This window comes from Astyanax mexicanus, chromosome 15 (assembly GCF_023375975.1).
Source record: "Astyanax mexicanus isolate ESR-SI-001 chromosome 15, AstMex3_surface, whole genome shotgun sequence".
NCBI lineage: Eukaryota > Metazoa > Chordata > Actinopteri > Characiformes > Acestrorhamphidae > Astyanax > Astyanax mexicanus.
In genome coordinates this window covers 26,601,215-26,626,932 of record NC_064422.1, presented here as the reverse complement: position 1 = coordinate 26,626,932, position 25,718 = coordinate 26,601,215, and the positions used below count along the sequence as shown (strand labels likewise).

The 25,718-nt window shown below is 37.3% G+C and overlaps 3 protein-coding genes across 5 annotated transcripts in view; 2 read left to right on the top strand and 1 right to left on the bottom strand.

The window, feature by feature from the left end:
- The first annotated feature begins 1,671 nt into the window (after positions 1–1,671).
- Positions 1,672–2,968, top strand: LOC125781288 (uncharacterized). Its single transcript, XM_049464902.1, has 2 exons — positions 1,672–2,146; positions 2,315–2,968. The coding sequence occupies exons 1-2, from the start codon at positions 1,706–1,708 to the stop codon at positions 2,948–2,950; spliced, it is 1,077 nt and encodes a 358-aa protein (XP_049320859.1). The 5' UTR covers positions 1,672–1,705; the 3' UTR covers positions 2,951–2,968.
- Positions 2,969–7,418: 4,450 nt separating this feature from the next.
- Positions 7,419–10,640, bottom strand: LOC103026642 (dickkopf-related protein 3-like). The gene is made up of 4 exons (XM_007234094.4): positions 9,954–10,640; positions 8,437–8,611; positions 7,959–8,160; positions 7,419–7,571 (listed from the first exon to the last, which is right to left on the bottom strand). The coding sequence occupies exons 1-4, from the start codon at positions 10,128–10,130 to the stop codon at positions 7,511–7,513; spliced, it is 615 nt and encodes a 204-aa protein (XP_007234156.3). The 5' UTR covers positions 10,131–10,640; the 3' UTR covers positions 7,419–7,510.
- The window catches only part of plxdc1 (plexin domain containing 1), a 66,307-nt gene continuing 48,690 nt past the window's right edge, over positions 8,102–25,718 (top strand). For all 3 annotated transcript variants that reach the window (XM_007234083.4, XM_007234084.4, XM_007234082.4), the window contains exon 1: positions 8,102–8,207. The gene's annotated coding sequence lies outside the window, so the exon portion shown is untranslated. The remainder of the gene's footprint in view (positions 8,208–25,718) is intronic.

Sequence of the window (25,718 nt, the reverse complement as noted above, 5' to 3'; positions counted from 1 at the left end):
CGTGTATAAGTAATCTACAAATAAAACCGGTCTTGAAGTGTTGAATCGCTGGAGGTAAACACATTGAATGTTAACATTCTTTCAGGCTCTTTCATCCCAAGAGAAGCACTGAAACTGCGCTGGGACAAACGTGCACATCCTAAATCACATCAATACACGAGAAATCGAAAAGTCTTTTCATATAAAAAAAGACATGATTGCAGCATCTACTTATGTTTATTGTCACAATCTACTAAATTATAGAATTTAACTTTGCATTCTTAGAGACGTCCCATAAACCTTCCATGATAGTCCTCCAAACGCGCTGTAAGACCATATTTTTGTTTCAACGTCGCATGATAGTCCTACAAATGTTTATTAGTGGTCCTGCAAACGTTCAATAAAAACGTCCCCTGCAACATTTTGGCGACCCTACAACTTAACGACCCTTGTTTAGTTAGCTGTAAATAGCATTGCTATTGTTTTGTCTAAATGTTATTTGTTTAGTTAAAACGGTTTAGTTGTCATATGTGAAGTAAAATGCGTTACAGCAGTAGGGGGGAATCCAGCACAGTTTGTTGTTTAGTTTTTACTACCCTCTAAACAGCTGAATCTTTTTTTAAATATTCAATAATATAATATTATATATATAATGTAATATAAATATTTTTTTTATTCTAATCTACCTGGAAACTGATTTACACTCTTTATTTAAAATATTTTAAGCTTTAAAAAAATTTAAATGTAAAAATAAAATTCTAAAGATAATCTACACAAAATAAAAAAACAAAACGTGAAATTTTCGAAAATACAAATAAATCAGATAGGTTTAGCAACCACAAAAAAAAAATAATTAAATATTAAAAAACGAAAAAACATAGTTGGCGTTAGTCTACTACATTAAAAAACAAACATAACATCTAAAAACCAAAAAAACTACCCTAAAAAAAATAACATCCACAAAATAATTAACTATAAAAAAAACCCCCAAAATAATTAAATATTAAAAAAACAACAAAAAATATTACATATTTATTTTTTATTCTAATCTACTTGGAAACTGATTTACACTCTTTATTTTAAAACATTTTAAGCTTTTTAAAAAAATAATAATAATTGAAATTAAAAAATAAAAAGATTCTAAAACAATCTAAACAAAATAAAAAAACAAAACGTGAAATTATAAAAATACAAATAAACTGGATAGTTTTAGCAACCACAAAAAATAACTAAATATTAAAAAACGAAAAAACATAGTTGGCGTCAGTCTACTACATTAAAAAACAAACATAAAATCCCTCCAAAAAATTAATCACAAAAAAAACTTAAAACCCAAAAAACTACCGTCCAAAAAAACAACAACCACAAAATAATAATTATTAAAAAACTACCAAAGAAGTTTACATAAAAAAACAACCATAAAACGACCCCCCTTAAAAAACAGTCACATAAATATAAACATTTTAAAAAACGAAAAAAAGAGATTACATTAAAAAAAGTTGGTGGATAATTTTAATCAGATTTTGGAGATGTTTTTTTTCTCTTGTTTGTTGGCTTATTGCCAATTTATTGGAACGTTCATATCAGTGACATCACAGTCCAGTTTATGCTCTGGATAGATCTGTGAGGACACGTCACTGACATGACCGTTCGAATGTTGAGGCTCGCAGTATAAAAGAGCAGAGCAGCGCCACAAACTTCACTCCTCAACGGATTTCGCAGCGAGATGGACACTCTACGAGGGATACTGACAGCGGCCGGAGTTGCAGCTTTAGCTGCAGCGGCCAGTGGATCGCTTTACTATCTGTACCGATCCAGAGCTCAGAAGCCGACGACGACGGAGAAGGAGACCGCGGTCACTCCCGTGGAAGGAGACCCTGAAACGGTGAAGGAGACGCAGGCTGAAGCCGAGGCGATGGCCCCTCTCGTTATGGATGAGGCATCAGAAGCTGCCAGTCTGCTACCGGTCACTGACCTAGCAGAGACAGCGGAAGCTGAGGTGACCGAATTTCCTGAGATTTGTGAGAGTGTGGTGGAAACACTGGTTGAAGATGGAGGAGTTACCAGCCCCCAAGAGGAAGATCAGGCCCCTCTCGTTATGGATGAGGCATCAGAAGCTGCCAGTCTGCTACCGGTCACTGACCTAGCAGAGACAGAGGAAGCTGAGGTGACTGAATTTCCTGAGATTTGTGAGAGTGTGGTGGAAACACTGGTTGAAGATGGAGGAGTTACCAGCCCCCAAGAGGAAGATCAGGCCACTCTCGTTATGGATGAGGCATCAGAAGCTGCCAGTCTGCTACTAGACACTGACCTAGCAGAGACAGAGGAAGCTGAGGTGACCGAATTTCCTGAGATTTGTGAGAGTGTGGTGGAAACACTGGTGGAAGATGGAGAAGTTACCGGCCCCCAAGAGGAAGATCAGGCCTCTCCTATTATGGATGAGGCACCAGAAGCTGCCAGTCTGCTACTGGACACTGACCTAGCAGAGACAGAGGAAGCTGAGGTGATTATGGAGCCTGAACTCTGTGACAGTGTGATGGAAAAAGTGGAGGAAAATGGAGGAGTAGAGGTGGAGTGGTTGAGACCCCCAGAGGAAGAAGATGAGACAAAGGCCCAACCTCTCCCCAGTGTGTATCTGACCAACAGACACTGGTGTTTATATATAGCTGAACCCAAAGAGCAGCGTCAGCCAAGACGAAAAACACGGGAAACAGTGGTGCGAGATGGAGAAGTTGCTCCAAGCTGCCCCCAAATGGAAGATCAGGCATCAGAAGCTCCCATCCTGCTAATGGACTCTGATCTAGCAGAGACTAAAGAAGCCAAGGCGAAGGCTGATGATGAGCAACCTCTCACCTCTGTGGATCAGTCTTCAATTGAAGCTGAACCCAAAAAGAAACAGAGGAGACGAGGAACACGAGGAAGGGGGCGAAAAATCAACTATAAGAAGGACAAAGAAGAGGAAGGAAAATAAAAAAAATTGCAATCTAAATTTTAGAGTAAGGGGTCTTTTTTTTAGGTCTTTTAGTCCTTTGAAGTCTTATAGCACACTCCATAAAAAATAAAAAAAATAAACACAAACATAATTAAATATTAAAAAACAACAACAAAAAGATTTCATTAAAATCAACCACAAAATAATTAAATATTAAAAAACTATTTAAAAAGTTTACATAAAAAACAACCATAACAACCAGGCTGAAGCTGAGGTGATACTGGAGCTTGTACTCTGCTGGTGAAAGATGGAGACGTTAACAGCCCCCAAGAGGAAGATCAGGCCACTCACATTATGGATGAGGCATCAGAAGCTCCCAACCTGCTACTGGACACTGACCAAGCAGAGACAGAGGAAGCTGAGGTGAGTGTGGTGGCAAAACTGGTGAAAGATGGAGAAGTTAACTGCCCCCAAGAGGAAGATCAGGCCTCTCACATAGAGGATAAGTTAATTTTGTGCCAATGGTTTTGTGCCAACACAAATAAAAAAATAAATCTGCGAACTAAAATTTAAAGTAAGGGGTCCTTTTAGGTCTTTTAGTTCTTTGAACTCACGTATGTGGAGTACAATAGCACAGTTCTTTTTGCTTTAAGTTTGTTTAATAACTGCAAAGTGTTCAAAAAACAAGAAATAATGGTTTGGCACCACTGAATTTGCATTTATGGATATGAAATAAACCAAGCAACAAGAACAGATCGAGCATAAAATACTTATCATCAATAGATTTCTCAAATGTAAACATGCCAAAAAATATATCTGTGCAGGTAAAAAAAATCTTTAATAAGATGAATTAAATTTAATAGTTCAGACCATAACCTGCTACTGTAGAAACATTGCCAAAAAAAGTGAGTAACATCTTCAGAAGCACTATTACAAAATGAGCAGTCAGTTTTCATATCACACTTATATTTTAAAAGACAATTATTGTATGTATTAATTTCAGCCTAATTTCTCTGACTTTGTTGGAAATTAAACATTTTAAAGGTAAAGACCATATTTTTCTCCACAGTATACACTCTACAATACTATTCCAATATGATATTACATGAGGAATTGTAGCAATGTCTTTCTGAAATCTTAGCTGAAAAGCATACACTCCCAACATAAGTGACAAAATGGCCAGGGAAAGTCTACACCTCTCAGCAGTAAAGTTGCAATTTGTTGCAATTTTGTATTTTACTCAGGTCAATATAACTAAATGGTCTACCATTTGAGTCAAGTTGTTGACTTGTTTTTGTAGAGGATATTTTTGCTATTACAGATGTAGTGTCTGTGAGAAGAAAAAATATGCTTTTAAAGGAGAAACCACCAAAAGCATTTATTTATGGAAATTAGAGTTTTTTGTAGGTCATACTTACGCGATAAATATTAGTCCACCAATTTTGGAAAACACAACATTCGGAATAATATTCTAGAGAGAAGAAGGATTATTTTTCTACATTTTTAGCCATTTATTTTTAAATGTGTTATTCAAAGTTGTAAAGTCAAGAAAATTAAATCCCCCACACTAACTGTATTCATTAATACAGCTTTTTAAATAAAATGTATTCTATTTTTCCAAATGAAGTTAAAGAACATGTAATTTCTTGTAACATGTGGATCTCACGCGGGCCGGACAGCGGGCAAGACAGAGGAACAGTGGGACAACTTGGGAGGCAACAATCATACATGTTGGTGGTATGTTTATAGTCTACTGAAAAAAATAATAATTTCACACTTATTATGTGTAATTTGTTCACCAAAAATATGGATGTATAAAATCTAATTTTTTACCTGACGTTTTATTTCATTTTTTCCCCACAAATTTTTATTGTTGGTGTTTTTAAACTGTTGCCTTTTAGCACATTAATAATACTAATACTAATGCTAATTATTTAAAAAAGGTTTCTCATTGGTATAAAATATTAAGCTTTTTAAAAAATATTAAGCTTTTTTTTAATCATCACTGGATCCTCTGAATTTCGAGATCGTTTAAGAGTAGTAATGAGAAAAATGCTAACTTTAAGCTAATGCTTAACTGACGTCACAGCACAGCGGCAGGGAATGAAACCGGACTGGAATTTGCATAACAACAGAACGTCGGTCAGATCGTGTTTTGGATTATTATGCTTCTTCACAGAGGATCATTAAAGCATTTAAACAGGTGAAAACTCTTTCAGTAATGTTGAGCAGTGTAATGCTGAGCAGTGTAGTCTGTGTTAGAGCTTTAAATTACAACACCTGACCCAAATAATCAACTAACAACTAACTACCTGCCCTCACTGAGGCGACAACCAACCAGAAACACCAATTTATTTCACTGCATTTTTTAAAAATAAAGACGGTAAATGTTAAAACGTGTTACAGCTAGTTCTGGAGTATCACTGTCTTGTTTTAGTGATTTTTTGCTGTGACACTCTCAGCTCTCCTCAGTAAGGGCAGTTTGTTTATAAGTTGTTTCATTTGTATTTAATACGCTGTATAGTTATGGCCGGAGTTTGCTGGTGTTGCGCCGAAAATAGTCTCCTGCTGATTTTTGCAGCTGGGCTGGGAGATCAGTTCACTCCGCTGTAGCATTAGCTTAAAGTTAGCAATTTTCTCATTATGACTCTTAAACGATCTCGAAATTCAGAGGATCCAGTGATGTTTAGGAGTGAAATGTACACAGAATAAAACGTACAGGGGTCAGAACAGATTTATTTACCACAGTATGTGATAGAGGAGGGTTTTTGAAAACTCATTTTTCTCATAGGGAGAAAACCCTTAGACACGGAAGCCGTAAGAGGACTACAGAATAACGCACGACTTCAGTGGTCTTTTGAGATACCCCTCGCTGCAGAACCACAAGTCCAGGGGGTGGGGCTGGATCTGATCCAACTCTTCCTACGTCGTGTTTTCATTGGTCTGAAGCAGATCGGACTCTTCCCCATCCGGTTTTACTCACTCGCCTTTCGGAGTCAAGTAAACAATCACGAACGTGAAAGTAAGTTCATAATAGACACATTTTCATTTTGCTAATGCTATTAATTAGTTTCGTTGGGTGATTTTACTTAATTGAAAATCTGATTGCTTCTGTTTGCGCGAAAAGATAAAAAATAAAATAAAGATAAAAAATGAAATAGTTAATATTTATATAGGAAATGTACAGCATTTTATTATGTTTGTAATCACAGACATGTTCCTTCTTTTAAATCTGTATTGTGTGATTTAAATGTGCTACGTAGCAAATAACATTTTGATCTATAAACGGTAAAAGTCTTAAGGTTGGGTTCCAGGATTTATTTGATAAGATAAAATAAGTCCTGGTCGGGAAACGTAAGCGTCACGTGTTAAGTTTAACGACGAATTGAAATGCGATGACTTAAAACCAATGAAAAGAAGATATGGGTGGTCAGGAGGTCAGGCTCCACCCCTTGGATCAGATCCAGCCCCACCCCCTGGACTTGTGGTTCTGCAGCGAGGGGTACTTGGGTCTTTTAGGATCCTCAGAGAATTCTTTTCCATGAGGTGCCATGTTGGAACTTTGAGTGAACAGTATGAGAGATTGTGAGAGCTGTACTCCAAAATTGAACACACCTGCTCCCTATTTACACCTGAGACCTAGTAACACTAACAAGTCACATTACATTTTGGACGGAAAATGACAAGCAATGCTCAGTTTGGACATTAAGAGTCTCGTAGCGGTGTACTCACTTTTGTTGCCGGTGATTTGGACATTAATGGCTGTACATTGAGTTAAAATTATTAATTAAAAATAATTTTACACTGTTATATAAGCTGCACACAGACTACTTTTTATTGTCTAAAAGTGTCATTTTGTCAGTGTTGTCTCATTAAAGGCATCACTCACTTTTGTGATACACTGTTTATCATATGCATATAATGAAAAAAAAAAAATTATACACTTATCAATATGCCAAACCATATGTCTTTGTTAAAGAGCATAAAGCAAAGTATTTCAACATGAAAGCACATATTTGTTGTAACTGCGGCCTGTATCATAACCACATCTCTGCTGTAACAAACCAAACCGTGTGAAACCATACCCTGTCTGTCATTTTTTAAATGGTTTTAAGTGAACATTAGAGGAAAATGAAAATAATTGTTGAATCTTAACTATTAATTAACACTGTTTAACACATTGCAATTATTTTACACTGCTTTATTAATATAATTCCTGGGCTTCAACACATATTTGTTAATAATATAAATGACTGGTGGAAGAACTATACAGGTAACTTCATTTTTCTAGCTCACTTTTATTCTTCTGTCTGTTTCAATAAAACCATAGAGAAAGAAAAAAAGAAAGGTAACATGAAATCATGTGAACATGATAGAACACCTTAATTCCCTTCTCTGTCCCAGACCACTTTTTACACTTTTCAAACCGTTTAATGATTTAAACCAGAAACATTTTTGCCCCGTATGGGCTTTTTCATCTAGTAAAAAAAATATTTTCTGAACACACTTTAGAAGAATAAACCTTTTAATTCATATGTACAGTTTACAAACAATATATACAAAAAATATGTAATAAATTAGGTTTACAGAAGCTGTGTTTCAAAGCTTTGGACCTTGGCAGGTCCAGGTGGTGGTTTCAGGTTGGTACACAAAGTCTGTCCTGTGTAGCAACAAAAAAAGAAATGTTAGCTCAGACCTGATATTTGTAGCTGTAGCAACATAAGCATTACTTCATTATCATGGTAATAGGAAATGTAGGTTTAGCTCTGATTTTCAGTTTTGACATATATGTCTTTTGGAAGTTATTCTTTACATTGTGTCAAAATGTGAATGAAGCTGTAATGATCTAGGTGTTTAAGATGAATTGACCTATAAAGAGGCTTCAAAATGACATTTTGGCACAAATGCCCCAAATTGATATATTTGTATGTTTAACCAGCACTATCTATCATATGCTGATTGTTCTAAAGTGTGAATTGAGTTGATGTAACTTATTGTTCTACATTGTTTCATGATCTATAAAAGTAATAAAAGTAATGTTACTCACTCTCTCTTTTGTGGTTGTCCATTTCCTCGACACAGCAGACCCTCATCACAAGGGCAGATTTGGTTGATGCTGAACGCCAGTCCTCCATCTGGAACAAAGCAGCTCTCTCCCAGCACCAGCCGCCGCTTACACACCATCTCACCATGATGGCGGGCGCAGCACATCGAAGACCCACAGTCTTTATCTACTTTACAGCGAGCACCTGAGGGGAAGAGGTTGGCCACTGTTAGACTACATACTGTAGCCAAAGTAAGTAATGCTTAGCTCACAGAGGTGGACATGATATACCTCAATTTAATTAGATTTGCAACAAATCAGTGCATCATCAAATCTCAGATTTCACCATTATTACATTCAGTTGTTTAAAGCACACTGAATACACAAATTTGACGATGTGAACTATATACACAGCCTTTACATATCCATCCTTTAGTAGCCCAATTTTTTTTAAACTCTCTGGGAATACTGTTGTCCTTACCCTCCTGTCCCACCGGGATGCTGCGGATACATTTTCCGAACATGCAGCTGAGTCCCCGCACACACTGAGCGTCTCTGCGGCAGTACTTCCCTTCTTGTCTCAGAGGAACACACAGGCCGAAATGACGGTCACAGGAGAAACCCTTTCCACACGAACGATCATGTTCACACGAAACCTGAAATAAAAACAGGGTGATTAGAATCAAAAAGGTATATTCAGTACACAAAGCTTCAAATACATACATGTATATACATAATAAAAATATCATACGTGTGCAATAGATTTTATCTACAGTATAGTAAGTATTACATTTTCTAATACTTTATATTAATGCACATTACTATACCTGTAATAACTGTATAAGGTTACCACACACTTTTTAATAAAAAAATTCTGACTGAAGCAATGTCCAACCCATATCTTTGAATTGCATTGTTACCCTTGTTGCAAAACAGTATAATAAATACAGTGTTGCAATAAAGCTTAAATATGAGCATTTTTATACTCTGGCATGGGACACAATTCTAGTTACAGTCATATTACATGTGGCATGTCAGTGTAAACGTAATCACTTCCACTGCACAACTGCACACATTAACAATCTGCTTTCTTTTCCAGTTGTCTGTTCTTTTATCAGTTTTATCATAGCTGCAGTAATCATGAGTTGTATTTTGTTGTTATACTCATTAAAATAAAGGCTGTTTTAATGGTTCTTAGCAACAGAAGATGCCATAGATGCAGCAAACGTGGTTCTTCTATGGCATCTATAGGTGGCCTACCTATGGATGCCATAGAAGAAACCACTTTTGCTGTCATTAAGATGTATGAATGTGAAGACTCCTTAAATTGGTATTAAATTGGTACATTTAGTGACAGTTCTTTACCTTCCTCACCTCCAAACATGGTTCTTCACTGGCTTCGCTCAAATAATCTTTAGAAAGTACCTTTATGTTTAAGAGTAAATGGTTATGTCTGAATTGATAAGTTGATGTGACCTATTTAATCAAAAACTCAGAGGTACATTAAGGTCTGCCTGCTATTGCATGATCAAGCTGTCATTGTTTTGAACAATATCAGGATGTAGTATTTACTTTATCTTCAGATTCAGCAGTTGACACTTGTTGTTTATACTGTAGGCTACATAATTTGTAGGCCAGCTAGGTCTTTTGTCATCACAAATAAGACAACATACTCCAATAATCTTTTTTAATAAATGAACATTGTGCAAGCCAGTATATAACAATTTTATCAGTACACATAATTTCGCTAAACAAGACATTTGTCTAGGCATGTCTATCCTCATCTGTGCTAAAATGTACCTCAAATGTACTAAAACATTTCTGCATTTGTTGAATTTATTTAATTACAAAGTGTACATTATTTCTATACCAGCACAAAAGCATTTGTCTCTTAGTTTAGTTTAGTTTTGTCAATAACAGTATTGCTGAAATATATGTATTAATGTGGAAAATTAGGTGAAAAGCATCAGTGCATATAAAAACATCACAACAACTCACCATATCTCCCTCCTGGCTGGCTGGTTGTGTCTCTGTCTCTCTTTCTTTCAGTCCCACAGGGCCTTCTTTTGGTGGGCTGTAGGGCATCGAGAGCATCCAGGCCCAGATCCTTGCTTCAACAGCTGACATGAACATACACACACACATGATTTGCAGGAATCTCATTGCTGGACTCATCTCTGATTATCCGAAGTTCGACAGAGTAAATTTGGCTCAAAAAATGGCTAGAAATAGAAATCTAAATCTAAAGTATCGTAAGTAAAAGCCTGATGTCTCGTCTGTGATGCTTTCTCTTCAACGCATCTGTGGTTTATGACTGTCCCTGTCTTCTCCAGCTTATATAGCCAGGTGCAGCCATCCTTTCTCTCATTCTTCTGTTTGTTAAAGCCACAAGATAGGAGGAGACAATTAGTAGTTAATGGATTAGTAAAATAGCTCGCCCCACCCCTTAACCCCCCCTATCGCACGTAGGTCAGTTTGGCAAATTTATCAGCTGCAATAGGTGACAGGGGGGGTTAGGGGAGGAGGTCGTCTGGGCTAATGGACAGATAACAGACTCCCACAAAGGGGCAAGAAAAGCACCCCACCTCCATTCACATACACGTTGTCAGGGTGAGGGCCTGAATTGCAGACAAACAGCCTGTGGAGAGCTGGAGCGTGGAGAGCCATCCACAGGGCTGCTTGCTGTTGACCTCGGCTCCCTGCTTCTGGACAAACAGCACCCCCCTCCCTTTCCTAGCCCTGCCAAAAACCCCCCATGGACCCCTCAGCTTCATGCTGGGAGTAATTTGCAGTAGCGCGTTCCACAGACGACAATGGCCACCTCATTAAACATAATTATCATCAGCGTTCAGCAGCTCCCAGCGAGCAGAATAACACTGCCAGAAGGGCCAGGAGGCTGCTGCTGCTTCTTCTTACAGACCTGTGTTATGAGGGAAAGCCTTTAGTAACAATAACAATACATTTTAAACAATAACTCTCAACTAAATCCTTTAAAATTGTGCTGTTTTTCAGTTTTCAACATAATGAGAATCTGACAGTTGTTCTTTACATTGCATCCAAACATAGTTAGGAATAGACCAATGACTTTTGGAATACATTTTTTACAACTTTTTTACATTGACCTTCACAGAAATTCGTTTTATGTGATGGCAACAAGCATTACAACATATAGAGATAAAAAAGCACAAAAGAACAGATAAATCAATAAAGAACAACTGACGTTATAGTTATAAAAAAAAATGTTGTATAACTCAAAATATAAGATAAAATAATTTAGACAACTTTTTAAAAAAGTTTTTCATTAAGATGTTTATCAGAGCTGTAATCTCAGTCTATTTTACTACATAAATCCCTACGAGGATCTGTTTTTATGCCTGTGCTGTCTTTAAGTAAGGCCTATTGATTACAGAACATTTTTTTAGTTAACTCAACTTTTATACGTTTAGTATAAAAAAGTTGTGCATCACAGTTTGATCCACAGTATATTTTAACTATATAGTTTATTTGTCTCTTCACAAACATGCAGTTAGACAGTTGCCCCACTCCCTGGTAATAAACCCTGTACATTTCTGTTTTGAAGAAAGAATATAATATAATGATATATATATATATATATATTTACTGATAAATATTGAAATGTAGTATAATTTCAAAGGTCTAGAGTGGCACAACTGTCTAACTGCCTGCTCATCAGGGGGGAGGAGATCATACGTTCTAACCCAAAAGCCTCCCAGTCTGGTGACATAATGTAATAGGGGTTGCTCTTACACATAGAGGGGAATAATCAGTAAAGAAATCAAGGAGTAAGCAATTTCAGATGCAGCTGCAAAAACATTTTGAGTTTTAATTCAAACTATACTCTTAACCAAATCAAGATACTGGCTAACTTAAAATGCAAGAAATCCTTCTGTATTCATTGTGTTTTTTGGTTAAATTTTGTCAACAGTGTTTATAATAGTTCCTAAGTAATTATTATAATTTACTAAATAATAATAACCTTTAAAAAGCCTCGAGTTCAAGGGGTTAAAGCAGATTCTTAAAGCATCAGCAAGTGTGTTCTCCATATGTATTGTTTATGGTGAGCAGATGAGTCTTTAGTATCTCTTGTTGTCTGTTTTTGTACTCGCCCCACATTGCTGAATACCAGTGATGTGACTAACTGCTCATGTTTAAAACATGGCAATCCTCCATGCTGACTCTGACTCATCTTTTTCTGCTATCCTCAGCAAAAACTTTTCCCATCATATCACCAATACAAACAAAGAAAATGTAACCTCTTTAAAAATAAAAACAAAACTACTCATTACCGTAGCTACGAGAGGGAGTGACCTACAGGCCCTTACAGTTGTAGGGGTTAACAAACAAGCTATTTTCCACTGTTTACTCAGGTTGTAATGTAGGTTAGCAGCAGTAAGTGGATAAGATCTCTCCATGTGTCTGGATCATTGTGGTGGAAACGCAGGCACATTGTCTAAACCTCTGCATATACACAGCTCCTGTCTGCTCTAAGAGCATCGTCTGCCGTCTCATTAGCAGCCAATTAAAGCCCTTATCAATTAATGATGGCTGCACTGATAATGAGGTAGGACTGCTGAGCTCTGGTACTCTGATAGAGAATCTGCATTTGTGTGTTTTAGGGACAGGATTTTCATACATCTTCAGGACAAAAATGTCCTGAGTGTAGGAAAACCTTTCTGGGCTTAGAAAGTTAATATGTATATGTCTTAACAAAAACAATTATCTGCAAAATAGAATGTTTATTACAGAAACAAAAAAAATGATCTGTAACATTCTATATCTTGTATAATGGAAGATTTCTGCTGTTTTTTAGGATGCTTTATGTTGTGTAAAGATGAATCAGTGGAATTAAATCCGATTGTTGCTTTGCTTTTAAAACTGAACATTTGGATCCTTCGAGTTGGACTGTACTGAAATAGTTAAATTGTCCAAATTTAACCTTTAAATATGTTTTACAAGCATCTTGTGTGACAGAAACAGTATAGTTTTACCTGTATATACCTTTCTTCACTGTCATCCAAAAACCCTCTAACGTTTTTACTTTGTGACTTGATGTGAATCTGGCAGTTATTTCTTATATTGTATTACTTCTCACGTTATGTTATGGGTCAAACTTTAAAGTTCGAAAAAAAACTGATATATTTTGAATTTTGGATTGTTTATTTAACAAATTATTTAATATATTTATATTAATTGAGCTAAAGATCATGCTTATGGAGATATTTTATTATTCTTTTAAATAACGTTGTTAAAGACAGTTTTAATAGGTTGTCAAAGACAGTATACAGTAATCCTTCTCTTGTAAATTTGTCATTTAGGACATACAAGCTTTTGTGTGGCAGCAGTGTTATAGAATCAAATGTATTTACAGTATAATATGTTGTGAGATTCCTTACTCTCAGAGGAGGTGACATAATGCCCCTTTTCATTTTGATTATGACAATCGTGATTATTCATAAACCCAAGCTTTAAAATATTTAGTACAATACTAAGCTATTTTAGCCTTTAAACTCCTCAGAACTACTGGTGGTTCCTTGGTTTTTAATCTGTTGTTATAACTTAGGAACAACTCGTCAAGTTTGCTTTGCTCTTTGATTTTATTAATTTGCAATCCTTAGTGTGTAAAACAGTCAGGGAACATAATTGGTTAAAGAATTCAACATACAGCTCTGGAAAAAATAAGAGACCTCTGACAAAATACGATTTTCTTTGATTTTACCAAATAGAAAACCTCTGGAATATAATCATGGTATAAAGTTTTTCAAAAGCAGTGTGTAGGACTGGTGCAGGAGAACATGACAAGATGCATAAAAACTGTGATTAAAAACCAGGGTTATTCCTTCAAATATTGATTTCTGAACCATAAAACTTTATGAATATGAACTTGTTTTCTTTGCGTTATTTGAGATCTGAAAACTGAAAAGTTGTCTTTAGTTTTTTTAGAATAAAACATCATTGTTCATTTTACTCAAACATATACCTATAAATAACAAAATCAGAGAAACTGATTCAAAAACTGTGGTCTCTTCATTTTTTCCAGAGCTGTAAATACATACAAAAACGGGATTTCCACCCATAGAATGAACTCTGTAACCAGATAAAGAAACATTTAATGATCTAAATTGTTGTTTGAAGTGTCATGATTCTACATAGAACTATTGTATTTCTAAAGAGACCCTTGAAGTACCCTTCCAAGTACTTACAAATTATCTGCTGCTATAATTTGTGCTGCTTCAGACTACATTTGCTACAGATTTGGATCAGATTGATTCTTTTTACCCTTCAGTATGCACTCTAGTCTTGTTTGCTTGACTCAGCCTGATTCAGACACCCATTGATATCCTATACTGATCTATAGTGTGTCTGCCTGCTTGGCTGCCTCAGAGAGCCAGTAATATAGACTGTTATAGCTGTTGTCGGCCCTGCTCCTGTTGTACCCCCTGTCCACACTGTACTGCTTTCCTGTTCAGGAAAGGCCTGTTAATGAGCTGAGTAGTTGGGTCAGGTGTGTTGGGAACAGGAAAACTAATATGTGAGGGCAATGAGTTCTCCTGGGACTGGACTGGGAATCACTGATTTAGATAACTAGGCTTATACCTCACACACACACCATGCATAAAATGCAAAAGGAAGTTGGAAAATAACTCCACTGAAATATCCATAGCTTGTGTGAATAGACATTACATTACATTACATTATGTTACATTTGACAGATGCTTTTGTCCAAAGTGAATTACAATAGTGAAGTAGTGGGATATAGGAGTGAAGGAGGGGAAGAAGGAAATTAGGATAGAAGTAGATATACCAGATATATAAAACTAGGAACTGCAAACTACATCCCTTAATCAGAAAAGGTTCAGACAGTATGGAAAAAGCTGGCATTTTACACCAATACCCACACCCCTTCTTCCACAGTCATGCCTCTGTAATGTGTGTAGTATGTGGTTTTGCATAGATATCTCTGGGAAATATATTGGCCGTTTCTCAATACAGAGTACACAAGTTCATTTACTCCCGTACTTGGCTAGTCCAGACTTGGTAAGTTTGACTAGCAATGTTCATGTAGCTTGCTACTCGGCAATGCTGCATCAGCAACAGTTCAAAAAGAGGTGGTGGCTGACTTTACATGAATCAGAGGAGGCATGTGCTGGTCTTCACCCTCCTGGTTTTGGAGTCCTAATGAGTGGGTTGGGCAATTCGCCAAATAAATTGGGGAGTAAATGGGAAAACCATTAGAAATAAAATTATATAAAAAAAAAAAATATATATATAATAATAAAATATAATGTTTGACTAATGTTTGGACTTGTTGCTAACAAGTGTTTTCTTGCACACGTTTTACTATTAGCTGTAGTTAAATGACTATTTTATCATCCTGGTAGGCAACAGGCAACCATTCATTTCCTATGGGAGGGCAGTATTAAGGAATGGAGGTCAGGTCCAGCTGTAGCTTAAAGGGCTCTTGGTACAAAATGGGTTGTGACCACTTTTTGTGACCCTTTTAGGTCTTGTAGCTGTGTCTTGTATTGGAGTGTAATGGCTACGCTTAGAAACACTGAGCAACAAGGACCTCATGGCTTACATGGAATAGTATCTTGACAGAAGAAGGACAATGTGAATTAAAGTAACAAAGCTATTGTTCCAAGTATTCCAAATTATGAATCATCTCTGTTGGATCATTTGTCATAAGACCTTCGTGGCAGCTGGTGTTTCCAGTTTAAACAAATCATAAAATATGAAAAACAAATGTAGGTATGAGGTTTGACAGTGTTCTTTATTTTTTACAAGTCAAAATGAATCGATTTGAGTATTTGAACACAGCTCAAACTTTCCAACTTAGCACGTCTTGGATTTTATCACACATAAAAAAAACCAAAACAAAGTTTAACAGTCTGTGCATCTCTGAGCAATGCATGCATGAATTTTAGAGGTGACATCGACTTCCTGAACAAACAGATGTGGGAAGATGTTCTGTAAGCATCAGGGAGCAGCCTGTGAACGACAGCGTAATCCAACACAGGCTGTTTATTTGGATAGACCCACGATGGTGTCCCACCACAAGACAATAAATTCATGTGAGGTGTCTGTCGTATTGGAGATCTGCTCCACCCTGTTTACTTTCTCTGTTAGCCCGCCACGCTGTATTAGCACTCCTCTTTACACACACATACACACACACACTTTCGCAATGTTTAATTAGGTGCTCATCGCCCTGGCAGGGGGTGAGCCCCTCAGTTAACTCTGCAGTAAGTGTTACTTTAGTAACTTCCAAATAAATCGTAGATTTCCTCGTTGTAAAACAGTTGGAACCCGTTGTGTTGATGGGGAGACTAATGTGCGTATTGTGTTGTTTGAGGGTCGTGGAGTGTGTGAATGTGTTTTCAGTTAATGGGTAAGGCCTCACACATTATCTTTGTTGTCATTTGGCATCTGAATATCCACTCTGTTCCAATCAAAATAAATCTAGACATTAGGAAAGCAAACTGATATGAAATTCTGTAAACCAAGAGTGAAAAACATGCTTAGAAAGGGTGTGGAATTTCATGCATAAAATCATTATTATGAAAATCACTCCAAAACAATTTACTGTACTGTATTACTAAACTACAGCTCCTCTTAACCCCTTCAATTCTCCTTTAGGGGAGTTGAATGAGTTAACTCCTTCAGCTCCCCCTTTTTAAATTCTTTATTTGTAATATTTTTGTTTTTTCTTCCTCTTCTGTCCTCTTTGATGAGGGCATATTTCATCATTCCTGTTTACTTCTCCTTACTTCTCTCCTGTCCACGTGCCTTTCAGTCTCTCCTTCTCTTCCTTCTTCCTTTTTGCTTCTTTATTTTTATCTTTCACATTTCACACCCTTCACTTCAGTTTTCTTATTTCTCATATGTCCTTTCATCTTCTATCTTCTCCCTTGTTCTCTGTACACTTTTCTTTTTCTCTCCACTTTTTCTTCTTTTCTTGACATTCCTTATTTCTTCTCTCCTTTTCCCTTATTTATTCTTTCTCTTTCATCTTTTAATTGTATCTACTCTATCTTTTGTTCTTCTCTTCTTTTTTCCTTTTCTTAATTTTCTTCATTCTTTCAGTCTTCTCTTCTTTTCTTTTCTCTTCATTTTTGTTACAGAGGTTTACAAACCTGAAACCAATAGTCGCTTATCTACTGCATGGCATAGCTCAAAAATCAAATTGAAGCACCTTTCTTTCTTTCTTTCTTTTTCTCCTTTTTCTTTTCCATTTCATCATTTTCTTAACCATTCCAGTCTTTTCTTCTCTTCTCTTCTCTTCTCTTCTTCTCTACATCTCTGCCACAGAGATTTACAAACATAAAAAAACAATATAGCTCAAAGAAATATTATTTTTAAATATTATTATTGAGAATGTTTAAAGCTGCTCACCACTGGGCAGTGGAGTAGAAATGTAACTGTGTTCTCTCAAATGATGGATATCTGATTAAAACTTTGGACAGAGTGCGCTTTTGAACATCATAAAAAGGAGTTATGATTTTAAAAGAATAATGTGCTCTCTTGGAGTATTTTGACTAAATCTGTGTTGTGCTCTACCGTCCCTCTCATTAGGCTGAATGGGATTTTTGCCAGGATTCTGTAAAGCTTGTCCAACGCAGCGGAAAGCAGTGCCAAGCTAGCACAGAACATTAGATACACTGTCATCCTGATAGCTCTCTGGGCTATAGTGAGTGACTGTGATGAAACAAAGGAATGAAAAAAGAATGAAGGAACATGAAGCGATAATTGAATGTTTGAAATCAAAGCAAGCTGAAGAGACGACTGGTGCAACTGCCTAATTTCGTCTATCAAAAACATCTTCTGTGGTCTTTAGCACAGACAAGTGCTGGCTGGAAAACAAATGGAAATCACTGGAACAGGCGTAGACTCCTGCAGCGGGCGAGTGATTGGAGCTGTGTGTGTTTAGTGTTAAAAGGGAACACGCGGAGGGCCATGTTTTTTTTTTTTACGTGTACAAGTTGCTGTTGGTAGTCATGGGTGGTAAATTGTCTGGGCTCAGGTTGTTGTTGTTGTTTATGTGGGGTTTTATTTGCTTCGATAGGGAACTGAATGTAAGTATTGGCGTCATCTTATGAAGATTTGTACTGCGGTGACCTCCAACAAACAGCTTTGTAATGGAAACAGTTCTTCTGGAGCGTAAGAGGTGGAAAGCACATGGTGTATCTGTTGCCTTAAGTGTTTTGAGATATTTACAGGCAGAAATTACACACAGCATCAGAAACACATTCATCCATAGCAGTAAAACCTGCAGACACAGCATCATAAATATCCGAGCGGCTGGCTCGCATTGACCTTTATTGCATCTGGGTTGTTTCAATTATGTTAATACTAGAGGGTGATGTAATAGCTTGTTTGGTTAAGAGATGTATCTTTCTCGTTCTATCTCTCTCTTGTTTCTTCTTTTATAGAAAAATAGAGACAGGGTTGTTCTCTTTTGTTTTCCTTCGCTCAGGAGCAGGTGATGACCTTCTGGATATCACTTCCAGTGCTTTTCTAATCCCTCTGTGTTTGTTTTCTCTCCTTGAGGACGGTCACCATGCCTCTACTCCGCTGTCTGGATGGAGATTACACATTCGTCATTTAGCGGCCTCTCTCATCTGACACACGTATGGCTTTGATGAACACTCCGTAAAGAGATGAGCATGCCCTAATATCTTTTTCCTGTCTGAGCATCTGCTGCCTTGCTGCCTTATGAGCAGACACATGGAAACTCACACACAGAGTCTCATTTTTACGCAGTGTGTTAGCAGGAAATGATCCACCTTGGTCATCATGCCCAATGATAAACATCAGTAGGAGAGGTATAAAACCTACCAGCATTGGATTGTGGAGCTGCAGAACTGTGCTCTTTGTAGAGTTCTACACTCAACGTGGTATTTGAGAACCAGACTCATCATCTGTACGTAATCTCACTTGTAGTTATGTGGCTGTTTGTTCAAATCTTTACAGCAATGCTTAAAAGTCTAATATAAAGCGTACCCAAAAGAGGAGAGTCTGTTATACTGCAGCCAAAAAATGGACAACCTTCGTAAGTGCTTCTTCAGAAGTTCTGTCTCCCAATTTTATTTACGTTATAATTATACCACAGTTAGTTCTGACCCTGCAATGTAAGTGGCTGAGAGGCGTTCTATGAGTGCCGCTATCAGCCGGTAATGCCCTGTAACCAAAGCGCTATTTTCTCATCCTCTTTAATTTAAAATATTTTTGTAAACAGCGATAATGGAAGTGTAGTAAGACAAAACAGTACTAACCTAATCTACACAACAACAAAAATATGTCAGTGTTAACCACCTATTGTGCATTAATAGAGCAACATCGACTCATCGATTTTTTTATGTGTTTAAACACTTAGAGGACCCTAAACTGTCTAAAGGCCTTGTCACTATGTACACGAGTAATCGCCCTTGCTGCCCCCTTCCCCTATCGAGTGCATAATCACAAATGCCCCGTCTTTGATTGGCTGGAATAGTGTTGTGTGTCTCGATTGGAGACACTTTATTTGTATCCAATGCAAATACTAGGCTTTTTCCTGTGTGCAGACAGATCTGAAATCTAGCAGAAAACTGTGAGAAAACATTCATTCATTTTACAATTATATTGGGCTGAAATCATATAGTGCCTTTAAACTCCTAGAGTAGACATCTACAAAATGTATGTGTGTATGTTAACAGTTCCAAGGAAGATTTGTTTAACCATGGAATGGGTGGACAATAAATAACTTTATAGCATCTAAATTTGCATACATACCATCAACTAAAATAATAATAAGAAATAATACATTTTATTTCATAGGCGCCTTTTTGTCACTCAGAGACACTGTACAAAAAGTGTAAAAAAAATAAAATACTCCAAAAAATTAAACAAAGATTTAAAACTAGTTTATAAAAGACAATGCAAGACAATGCAAGTCAGATGGAAAAGGCAATTCTAAACATGTGGGTTTTGATTGCAGACTTAGAGTTGGGGGCTGTATTGACTTATCAGAAAAGTAAGTGGGGACAAATACCTTTTGATTACCATTGATTTAAAATTACCTACAGTATGTATACCTCAAATGACAATTAAACATGTATTTATAGATATCTGCATAAAAATCATTTTCAAGATAAAACCTGAACCTGAATTTCAGTAATAAAAAATATATAGAAAGATTTTTTCCCAATTTTCAGTGTTACCTTACAGAATGAGGACATTGCAGACATTCAATGACTAGCACCAGTTTTCTTGTGTTTTCTGTCTTTATTGTGTTCAAACCTGTCACACATTTTCATAGATATCTATATTTGATTTTTGCTACTTATATTTACTTGTACAGCATGGCTTTTGGCTGACATAAATTGAATCATGCTGAACCGGCAAGCAAATATAGCATCAGGAGTCCTGCCCGATGACTGTTCTTTGTGAAAGGTGATGGGCCAGTCTGGCCAAGGAATTGAACCCTGGCTAAGATTGGCTTAGATCAGGAAGGGAATTTGTTATTGTAGTTGTAATTTAGCCTGATGATTCAGCCCCAATGAACACAATTTATTCTACTAAAAATAAATACATAGTTCCAGCACAAGATGAATTACATTTGTTGGTTGGAAGCAGTTTAAAATAAAGAAACCTCTGTTATTGGTAGAAAGATAGAAGGTGTGATGAAAAGCTTGTTTTTCTCAGCTGTTACAATAAAGGCAGAACATACAGTACTGTGCAAATGTTTTAGGCATCTGATGAAATTATATAAAAGCTTTTTTATCTGGAAAGTATGTGTTAAGAAGTTCTGTAAAACCCTAATAATCGAATACATGTGAATACATACAAAAACAGTTATCCAAAAGTAGTGGATTTACCTCATTGTGTTCATTAACATTTCCAAAGCTCTCCTTATTGGAGTGTTTGGTAAATACTTGCTTAATAATGGTAAAACAGGCGAGCTGCTGATGGAATTGAACACATCTACTAGGACACTGAACTGTCGAGTTGTGCTACCTTGTCAAACCGTGCTTCCCTAGTGTATATTTAAGGTCTCTGTAAAACGTGGAATCAACCGGAGATCCAATTTAAACCTGAAATTACTTATACAAGATAGCTAAGACCAACAAGCTGTGTAAACACACCTATAAAAAGAGTAAACTAGCTTAGCTCCTTCTGCTGTAGCCCGGTTTCAGCTCAGCCTGTGGCCGGTTCTAAGCCGAGGTGGGCGAGCCCATGAACTCACTGGTTGAGGTAGACTTCTGCGCCTTTCCGGATCAACTCATTTTTCGGAGGCTTTTCTTTTACTAGCTACTGCAGACAAGGGAGGCTGAGAAACAGTTTCATAAGCAGCATGCATATACGACTCAGAGAGACCTATAGTATTTCATAAGGAACAAGAAAAAGTGAATTTTAACGCAAGGAGACCTTTAGAAATGAGAAATTCTTGCTACGTTTTACTGTAATTATGTTTATTTGCATCAGTTATAATAATATGTGCTGTTTTTCAGGCAGACACTCTCTTATTGCTGAAATAAATGGTTTTAAATAATGTGCTTAGGTGCGAGGTCAAAAGTGAGTGATAGGAAATTCTTGTCTAAATAAGCCTTCAGGTTAATAACTGAGAACTGAATAATTAGTCTGGAGTTTATGGTGATTTAGGGACACTATATTGCATTAAACATCTGTAAGACATATGCCACTTGCTTCTAAAACAATGTCGAGACATTTATGAAAGCATATGTTGGAAATCTCTATGGAACACAAACATGTTGAGTAATATATTTTAGAATTACAGAGGGCTTCACAGGGCTTACATAATCTGTTCAGTTGTTTCTCTTTTTGTTTGACTGCTCTGACGCTGGCGTTGGCCCTCTCACATGGTCCTCTCCTCCCCACCGAACCTGTTTCTAATAACAGCAGGGCGAGCAGGATTCCTGATCTAATCGGGACCATGCCGCTGTACTTGGTGCCAGGTGGATAGAGAGAATGAGGGAGAGGAAGACTAGGAGAAGGAGGAAAAGGAGGAGATAGGGAGGAAGGTCTAGAGCAAGGGTCGTTCGTGCTTCACACTAGTAGCAGCTTACTAGTAGCAACTCCTTCTCTAGACAGCAAAAGGGAAAATCTGACCTCACGTTGATTTGCTTCTATTATCATTATGGCACAATTGAGCCAACAACTTATCAACCATTAATTTGCTTTGAATTAATAAAGAAATATAAATAATATGGCATATTTTATATTTTGTTGTTCTTCAGTGGTCACTATCCCACAGGACCACCACAGAGCAGGTATTGTTTGGGGGGTGGATCATTCTCAACACTGCAGTGATAGCCTACTGACAGGGTGGTTGTATGTTAGTTTGTTTTGCCCAGGTGTGCATTGATCAGATACAGCAGTGCTGCTGGAGTTTTCAATCACTCCAACCAACCAGAAATATCCAATTAATGTGCATTAATTGCATCTATTCAAATATACATTCCTTTCACTGCATTTCTGATGTGTTCATATGGTGTCTTCTGGTGGAAAATTTCAATTTCCCATTAAAACCAAGATCAAGCAGCATGTGTAAAGCAGCACACTTGTCCATTGTGTGACAAAATATATAGAGAAAAAACCTTCTCCAAACACATGAAACAGATGAAACTGAACTGAGGAAATGAAAATGTAAACAGCAAAACATGGCTACTAACTACAGAGCATAATGAATATGGGTCTGTTAGGCTAAATGGTAACAAATGCTAAAATTAGCCCTAAAACCAACCCTTTTCATTACATAATTGTTCGTGTTGACTTTCCAAATGCAACCAAATGAAGAAGTACTGTTGAATGGGGAATATTGACGTGAAGTACTTTTCTATATGTGGTCTATTTAGAACTTGGTAGAATGTGGTATATTTGGGGGTAGTGGTAGTTTAGTCGTAAGAGCACTAGGTTATTAATCACAGGGGTGTGGATACAATACCAGCAAACTTCCACTGTTGGGTCCTTAAGCAAGGCTATTAACCTTCACTGCTCTCCAGAAGCCACAGCACTGGTAGCTCATCCCCCTTGGTATGTTCTCACTATTGTGTATGTGTGTTCACTGCACACATGCTGGTATGACAGAAGTACAGTGAATATTGTTGTCTTGTCTTTTCAGTGTTCTCTGTAACTGGATTGAAACTTTTCTCATTGGTAGGATGTCCTAGATTCTATAAAATGATGCTCCTACTCTCAGTCCAGTAAGGTGTTTCCTCCCAAAGTCTGTCAGCTAAGAAAATAAAGTCTGCAAATTCACATAGAGGCATGTAAAGCAGTCAATGGTCCCTCACCAAGAGGTGCTCTACCCAAAAGTAGCCTTTGAGAGCCGTTAAATAGGGCAGGCGGGTAAGAACTTTGTGGCAAGAACCAGTGTCTAATTAGGGCACACCTACAATCTGCCTGAGACATACACTATATTGTATCTGTTTCCCTGACCTACGCTTGGTGAAGTAAAGCTTGAATGGAGCTGCTCGGCCATGGAAACTCTATGAAACTCTATACACACTGTTATTGAGCTAATATTAATGGCTGTCTACATCTGCATGAAACAAATCAATTTGGTCCTCACTTAGATTTCTCTGGTGCAGCCCAATGTATGATTGTCCTAATTTCCCTCAGTTTCCCCTTTTCTACTTTCCCATTTCTTCTTCATGCTCTTATAAAGGTTGTCTTGATATCCTTATGGGGAATTTGGATTTGCGAAAAGGTCCAAAAAGGTGATTTGTGACAATGCCTATTGCAAAAAGATGTTAACACCAGTGAATGTGAATTAACTTGGACAGCGAGAACTATCTCTGTTTCTCATCCTGCTTTCACCAACTTTCAGGGCCTATTCCAGAGTAAACAACCCCAAGTGAACATTAAAAATTCTTGACATTTTGGCTTGAACTAAGGCCACACAGATAAAAGACCTGTCCAATCTGTCTTGCTCAGACAGGACTGATTCGTATCACAAGACTCTGTACAGCTGTTTCAGTTTGGGACACATTACGTGGTGCAAATGCAGCACGCTGACGAGGCGTCCATCTGAACCCAGTTTTCACACACCGGGGAATGGCAGCTCTTTACTTTACCACTTAAATAGGTTTAGACGTGAATCATACAAATGACAAAAATACTCATCGTGGGGATTTAAACGAAAGGCAGTGATTTTAAATACAGTTCTTTCAGGCTGAATCAGCGTCTCTCTGCCTGTCAAACAAGTTGCTTGTTGTTTAGGCATGTTTATGCCGAAAAAACTTTTACTGGCTTCGGCAAATGGGAACAAGCTCTAAGATTGTGACCTCTCTTCTGTGGGGATTTCACCCAGAGCTATTCAAGCTGTTTTATCGGTTCACGTAGACCCTTAAAAGTGCCTATAACTGTCGCTATATTACCCTGCGTCCATCCGGTGGAAGAAAAACAAACAAACAAACAGTGCATAACCCACTTCCAGGCATGGTTTTAGAACACTGTACACAGTGTCCCAGTTCAGATCCCAACCCAATGTATTTTCAGCAGGGTCTCCCACCCGCGCTCGTCTGCACAACATCCAGCATCCCACATTTTCTCACATTGGCAGATGGTATGGCCGTCTGCTCTGTGAATATGAGGTGCTAGAGAATGTTGTTTTTGTTGTGCTGATCTGACAACATCGTTTTTTTAAAACCCAGAACTCACCAACCCAATGTTCTCCAGCAAACACTAACAAACATGAACATGGGATTACTGTGCATAGCTGTGTGTAATAGTTTGGAGTGTCCAGAAGGTTTTCCATTGTTTTGAAGCATTGTTCAGATTTGGACAGTCAGTTCTAATTCAGTAACACTATACAGGTAACTGCCAATGTTGGTCTTTGTTGTGGAAAGTTGGGTCAGTGTGCCCAGATTTTTACTGAAGCTTAGAGTAAAAGTGGTGGGCCTAGATCAGCAATAACCCTTTTAATGCTTTAAGAACAGACATTGTGCTGGGGATGCTGAGCATGTTGTACTAGATTGCTTTACACATGTTGGGTAATTCATACTGGCAGGCGACAAGTCAATCATGAGGCACTCATGGTGCTCCAAGTTTGTCTCTGGTGGTTCTGTTTGTGGATACTTGCGTTGTCGCATATGGGTGTGTATTAGCATGGCCGCTTAGCGTGTTGGTTCATTTTATGCTTAATTTTTCTTTTAATATGTTTTCTGCTCCCAAACAAATTTATACACGTTGGTACAATCAGCTTTAAATGTCACTTCACAAAGTAAAGTTAAGAAAGTCTCAACTGCATTTGATGCTCCAATCTTGTATTTTGCTTGCAGTTTCTCACCAAAACATGGCTACAAATCTCATCCTCCAATAGAAAATGACCAGGGGCTTGGCATTCTGTCACCTGCTAGTGTGAATGCAGACAATTTACAATTTAATTTGTATTCATATTTGAACCATCAAATACAGTGTGCACCTATAGGGAACCACATCACATTTAACGGTTCATTAGAAGAGCACCTACTTCACTTTTTCACCACATGCCATTTTCTCCACTGGAAAGGGAAACCTTTGGGACACTTTCTATGGTCTAGAAGGCACTCTTTTCTATTTGTTTTTTTTTTAGGGAACGCCAAAAAGAAAATTAGTATCTTTTTGGCTACTCCAGATGGCACTTTAGCAACGTTTTTCCAACCGTAGAAGCTACCTACTGTAGAAATCCAGAAATTTTTTTTTTAGAAATCAAAATTTGTAATTGGCCAAGGATTCCAACCTTTTCATATAATGAACATCTTG

Coding starts and splice junctions, on each gene's coding strand:
- LOC125781288 (XM_049464902.1), top strand. CDS start 1,706: ATGGACACTCTACGAGGGATACTGACAGCGGCCGGAGTTGCAGCTTTA. Junction 2,147..2,314: donor CAGAGACAGAGGAAGCTGAG/GTGACTGAATTT, acceptor GAGGAAGCTGAG/GTGACCGAATTTCCTGAGAT.
- LOC103026642 (XM_007234094.4), bottom strand. CDS start 10,130: ATGAGTCCAGCAATGAGATTCCTGCAAATCATGTGTGTGTGTATGTTC. Junction 8,612..9,953: donor CCAGCCAGGAGGGAGATATG/GTGAGTTGTTGT, acceptor TTTTTATTTCAG/GTTTCGTGTGAACATGATCG. Junction 8,161..8,436: donor CATCCCGGTGGGACAGGAGG/GTAAGGACAACA, acceptor TCTTCCCCTCAG/GTGCTCGCTGTAAAGTAGAT.